General features: G+C 34.6%; 1 protein-coding gene across 2 annotated transcripts; it reads left to right on the top strand.

Annotated features, from left to right (window-relative positions):
- Window positions 1-688: 688 nt before the first annotated feature.
- On the top strand, window positions 689-5,363 carry LOC129871304 (G-type lectin S-receptor-like serine/threonine-protein kinase At4g27290). 2 transcript variants are annotated; one of them, XM_055946205.1, is made up of 7 exons: window positions 689-2,192; window positions 2,812-2,949; window positions 3,074-3,225; window positions 3,722-3,932; window positions 4,139-4,379; window positions 4,505-4,655; window positions 4,735-5,363. In XM_055946205.1, exons 1-7 carry the CDS (start codon window positions 920-922, stop codon window positions 5,017-5,019), a joined length of 2,451 nt encoding a protein of 816 aa, XP_055802180.1. In that variant the 5' UTR covers window positions 689-919; the 3' UTR covers window positions 5,020-5,363. The 2 variants fall into 2 exon arrangements, with proteins under 2 accessions (XP_055802180.1, XP_055802181.1); XM_055946206.1 differs by having other exon boundaries at window positions 690-2,192; window positions 4,142-4,379.
- The last annotated feature ends 918 nt before the right edge of the window (window positions 5,364-6,281 follow it).

The raw sequence follows: 6,281 nt of genomic DNA, 5'->3' as shown, positions 1-6,281 counted from the left end.
GTGACACCAACTCTTGGATAGTTTAAAATTTATTTTTCGCTTATCCTTATCTATATCATATTAGACTTTACATTTCCGGTTTCATTTTTGCTTACTTTGAATTGTTCAGACTCTTAGGACGACTTGTATTGGTGGATTAGGCGAGTGTCATCACATCCGATTTTCGATCGTGACAGAAAATGACTATTAATTACTCCTTCCGTTCCTATTTATTTATCAAATATTTCCTAATTTAATTTTCCTTTTTACTCGTCAAATTTGACAAATCAAGAAAAGACAATTTTGTTCTTCCTATTATACCCTCAATTTATTAACATTGAGTTAATGTCGTTGAAAAATATAGTAAGTAAATATATTTAAAACTCTATCAATTAATAGGAATAAAATGATAAATTCAACATATCAATCATTATTTTCTTAATAGGTGTGTCAAGTCAAAATTTGATAAGTAATTAGATACAGAGGAAGTAATGATAAGAGTAAATTAGAAATTAAGTGTAACTTATCTTTTAATTTCATAAATTGGACAAATATTATTAGACATTTATATTTAATATAATGAACAAATAAAAATAAATGAAGAGACTATCCATCAATTCTTTTAGATCATAAATTTTAAAAATCAACGAGGGGCGTATGATTTATGATTTAATTGAGCTTCTCAATATTGGTGAGATAAGATTAAACCAACCTCCCCGATCCCACGAAGTGAAAAGGACTAAAAATGTCAACCAGTAATTGTAATACTAATCTTCATTGTGAAAACGACCACGTAAGACTTTCCCTGTTGATGGCTGATTTTGTCCGTCTCCCCGACCAAACCAGCCAATAATAGTAATACTAGCCTTCATTGTGCAGCAAAGAGCTCCAAAAATGGAAGACCAACAATAATAAATAAGCTGTATTTATCTTTCGAACCATGAAGGTAGACACAATTATTCATCTCTTCTTCCTTCTCTACTTACTTTCCATTTACCAAATTTCATTAGGTGATACCATAACAACAACTCAGTTTCTCAAAGATGGTGAACCCAATATTACTTCATCTGGTGGAAGTTTTCAAATGGGTTTTTTCAGACCAGGTAATTCCAAAAATCGTTATGTTGGTATATGGTATAGCAACATTTCTGTCACTACTGTTGTTTGGGTTGCCAATAGAGAAGCACCTCTGACAACTAATTCGGGTACCCTAAAAGTTATCAAACCAGGAAGACTTGTCATAATGAATGATACTAACCACATCATATGGTCTACGAATACCTCGAGATCTGTGCAAAACCCCGTTGCCAAGTTGCTCGATTCCGGAAATCTTGTTGTGAAGGACGTTGCTGATGATGAAATTGGGGGTTTTCTTTGGCAGAGTTTTGATTACCCAACTGATACCCTTTTGCCCGGTATGAAAATTGGGTGGAATTTTGTGACTGGAAGAGAAGTGTATTTGTCGTCGTGGAAGAGCGAGGAGGATCCAGCTCCGGGTGATTATACGTACCATTGTGACCCTTCTGGTTACTTACAGAACATTTTGAAGAAAGGTTCAAAGGTGATATATAGATCTGGACCATGGAATGGTCTAAGGTTTAGCGGAGCAACAAGTTCAAGACAAAGTCAGTTTTATACATTTGGTGTCATTTCAACTAAAACTGAAGTTTATTTTAGTTATCACCTTCTGGCTGCGGTTATAACAAGGTTTTGTTTGAATCAGAATGGTGCGTTACAACGATGGACGTGGGGTGATAGGAATAAAGGTTGGGTACTTTACCTCTCGTTACCAACGGACAACTGTGATACTTATAAGTTATGTGGAGGATATGGTAGTTGTAATAGTTTGAATTCTCCGGTATGTGGATGTTTAGACAAGTTCGAACCTAAACATGTTGAAGATTGGGGGAAGGCGGATTGGTCAAGTGGTTGTGTTAGGAGGACAGGGCTGAATTGCATCAAGGGAGATGTGTTTTTGAAGTATTCGAAACTTAAATTACCAGACACGCGGAATTCATGGTTTAATGTGACTATGAACCTTGAAGAATGCCGGAAATTTTGCTTGAGAAATTGCTCTTGTATGGCTTACTCAAATCTTGACATACGCAATGGAGGAAGCGGTTGCTTACTGTGGTTTGAAGATCTGCTTGATATTCGACAGCTACCCAACGAAGGACAAGATATCTACATTAGAATGGCTGCCTCTGAATTAGGTAAGTTTATTGCTGAAAGCGTGAAATTAATAGTGCGTGATTGATTTCTTAAAGAATGGTAAAATTTATGTGTTGCAGGAGACCTGGATAAAGAAAATCTGAATTTTCTTGTAGACACTGCCAATGACTACTATGAAATTTATAAATGAAGTAGTTAATGGTAAGGTTATCAACTTACCATTATCCTTTTGTAGTGCCGAATCTTGTATGTGCTCCTAAGAAAAGGAATTTGTCCATTTTTCGGTGTCTCAAAGGGGCGTGGAAACGCATAAGAACTCTTGAATGGGAAAGAGATAAAACTCCAGTTCCTTCTGAATGGGTAGTCAATGCTATGTCCGATAGGGGCAGTTGACAATTGAATCTGATTTTAACCATTATTTTCATATCAAACATGTTGTACTTTAACGACTAAGTAAAACTCATAGTTTTAACAGAACAAAATACTATGAAATTAACACAGCTACGTCTCTGGATTGAGAAAAAAATGAGTTAGAGTGGAGTTATGCTGAACCGGTAACCATGATGTCTAGACAAATAAAAGAGCTTTAATGTAGTCCTGTCTAACCAGCTGATGGAGAAAATCTAACTGATTACCTATATTTGGATTGAATACTTGCAGCTAGTCAGGATAAATCAAATGGACACAAAGGGAAACTTCTCTCCTGGACTATCCCATTATCAGCTGGAGCGATTTTGGTAATCCTAAGCCTAGTGATCTGGATTAGAAGAAGGAAGCTAGCTTCAGAGAAAAAGAAAGGTAAACTCAACAAGTCATTTTGTTTGGAATATAAATAGTAGATGAATTCAAATTCAAATTCAAAAGAGAATCTTTCTTATCTAGTGTTCGCCAAACTGAATTTGGTACATCGGCCTTTTGGCAGGATGTTGGGGGCGCAATGGCAATTACAAGATGGATTACCACAGTGAAGAATATGAGTTACCACTGTTTGACTTATCTACTATAGCTAAATCTACAAACAACTTTTCAGTAGTGAGTAAAATTGGAGAGGGTGGATATGGACCTGTTTACAAGGTAATCACTTATAGCTTTGCAGTTGTTTACATGAAATAAGCAATTCATGATCCACATAATTGAGCATAGAGTGATTCAGGAAGACTGACAGTAACTTCAGACTTGTTCGATAAAAATGTGATTGAAAATAAAAAAGCATTACAAAGAGAACATATATGCATAATTCATCAAGAAATGGAGAGCAGGGATTGAGAGGAAGGAGCATTTGATGCATGAATTTCAAAATATCCAAAAAATTTCAGAATTGCCACAAGTTTTGAAAACTTGTCTTCCAATGTGTGCTTTTTAATATCTAATCTTAGGAATGGCTTAACGGCTTTATGATTTCGGAAGAGTTATATAACAGCAGCTAAACTTGATTAAATATATTGTAATTGCACAATTCTTCAAATTTTGTGCTTCTACCTTTTAGTTGGAAGTATAAAACAGTATTGTATGGTTTTGGCTTTCATGTTCGGTATTGAAAAAAATTAACGTGTACAGATATGATATTTAGGGTGTGCTTGAACAAGGACAGGAAATAGCTGTGAAGCGGCTATCAAGGACTTCCACACAAGGACAAGATGAGTTCATGAATGAAGTGATGTATATTGTGAAACTTCAACATAGAAATCTGGTGAAGATTCTCGGATGCTGCATCGAAGGAGAAGAAAAAATGTTGATCTATGAGTACATGCCAAATGGAAGTCTTGATTCATTTATATTTGGTAAGGATTTCTCAAAAAACTTTTGCTTAGTATTTGCTTTTCAGTTTATAGATGCCCTGTAGGAGTACCTAGATAATCCTCTTGGCATAAAGTAATGTTCTTATTATTACTTTTCCTATAAAGGAAGTTTTGATTTAGTTCGATGTTTTGATTCCACTCACTTTTATCTGATGTGTGAATTAATGATCCAACTATGAAACTTTTAGCAGATGACACACGAAGCAGGGTATTAGACTGGCCTAAGCGCTTTCACATAATCAATGGGATTGCTCGGGGACTTATGTATCTGCATCAAGATTCTCAGTTGAGGATCATTCACAGGGACCTGAAAGCTAACAACGTTTTACTTGACAATGACATGAATCCAAAGATATCAGACTTCGGTATAGCAAGAAGTTGTGAAGACGACAAGTTTGGAGCCAAGACACACCGAGTAGTTGGAACATAGTAAGACTCTTAAGATGATCTTTTACTGAGTCATTTTCGAAACTGGAATAGAAGAAGAACCTTGAGATTATCATAGTATGCTTTCCAGTATCAGTATTGCTAATTTCTGCGTACATTTTATGCAGTGGCTACCTCTCACCGGAATATGCTGTACATGGTGTCTACTCAGTGAAGTCAGATGTATTTAGCTATGGAGTCTTAGTGCTTGAAATTGTGAGTGGGAAAGGGAACAGAAAATTCTCTCATCCGGACCATAACCTTAACCTCCTTGGACATGTAAGAGTTGTGTTTTTTGTTGTCCATCAATAAATATCTCGCAAAGCTGGTAATGCTAACAAGATATTAAAATCTACAGGCATGGAAACTCTATAAAGAAGGTAGATCAATGGAATTACTCGGGGACTTCCCCATTGATGTTCATTCTACACCTGAAGTTATACGATTAATCCATGTTGGTCTATTGTGTGTTCAACATCATCCAGAAGATCGTCCAACTATGTCTTCAGTGGTTATGATGTTAAACAATGAAGGTGTACTACCACCTGCTAAACAACCAGGTTTCTTCGTAGAAACAAATACACCGGATAATGAACATAGTACAGGGAATGAGATCACCATCACAACATTAGATGCCAGATAGAAAATACCAGTTAATTCTTCATTGCAAATACCAATATCTTATACCCTTAATTCTTTTGTTCTTTTTAGCAATGTAGCTAACCTTGCATAGCGAAAGTTCCCGAGCTGCTCAAGAAGAGTGCAGTCATCTTCTTGTAACACGGTGCAAAAACTGCTACATGTGTTAACACATTGTCTATATCTCCTGAGAATCTTGTCATTTGGTGGAACAGAAGAAACCTTACCTCGACGTGACTGATAATTCATTGAACTGGAAACCGGAGTCAATTTTGATGAATATATCGAAGAAAGATCCTATATATGTCGTACAATGAACTGTTCTTGGAATCAATCTCTAACCATAAATCTCTTTGTATAGCCATCACCATCATTGTGAAATTTCACAGATTTCTCCAATATAAATCTCGGTACCTATTGAAAGAATCAAATCAATGAAGCAAAAGCACAGATATAGGCATATTAAAAAATTACGTAGTAATATTTTTTTAAAAACATTTTCAAGAAGTAAACTATTGACAGTAGTTTTACGGGCATCGAAAAGGAAGAGTAAACCTTACTGATTTTAACACCTGAATCATGATATGAAATAAGTCGATAAAGTCTAAATTCAATTTAAAAATTTTGAAAATGATAAATGCTCAATATGTGACTCAGGATGACGATCTTATTTTACATATTATCTTGTTAGAAAACTTAAGTGCTTGTTTAATTGGAAAGGGTTTAATTACACATACTTATTTGAAAAACATTATGCTATGGGAGTAGTATATAAGTTCAATCTAAGGCTGTCATGGAGGACGGGACGGGACAAAAAGATTAACGGGGACCGGGCCTCGCCGGGCTGAACCGGTGTACCGTCCCGCCCCATGACGTTTATTTTTTATTTTTTTAAAATTATTTAAATTATAGGTAAGTCCAAAAAATAAATTAACAAATTATAAGTTTATTAAAGTTTCTTTAAATTAAATTCTTCAGTACTTACATAAAAGTTTCTTTAGTATGAAATAATTAATAATTTCAAATATGAAGTAAGTAAGACTTAAAAATTTAGCTAAGTAAGAAATGATAAATTAAAGTAATGAAAATATAGCTAAGTAAGAATTGATTTATTAATGTTATGAAAAATTATAAGTTTATTATAGTTTCTTTAAATTACTTTTTTTAGTATTTATATATGTAGAAAAAAAAAGGGGGTCGTGTATTAAATATAAGTAATCAAGCAACACAATGATCAATTAAATTCAAGGCTAAAGCCTTTAAATT

Source organism: Solanum dulcamara, chromosome 10, assembly GCF_947179165.1.
Source record: "Solanum dulcamara chromosome 10, daSolDulc1.2, whole genome shotgun sequence".
In the NCBI taxonomy this organism is placed as follows: domain Eukaryota; kingdom Viridiplantae; phylum Streptophyta; class Magnoliopsida; order Solanales; family Solanaceae; genus Solanum; species Solanum dulcamara.
This window is presented reverse-complemented; position numbering and strand designations above follow the sequence as displayed.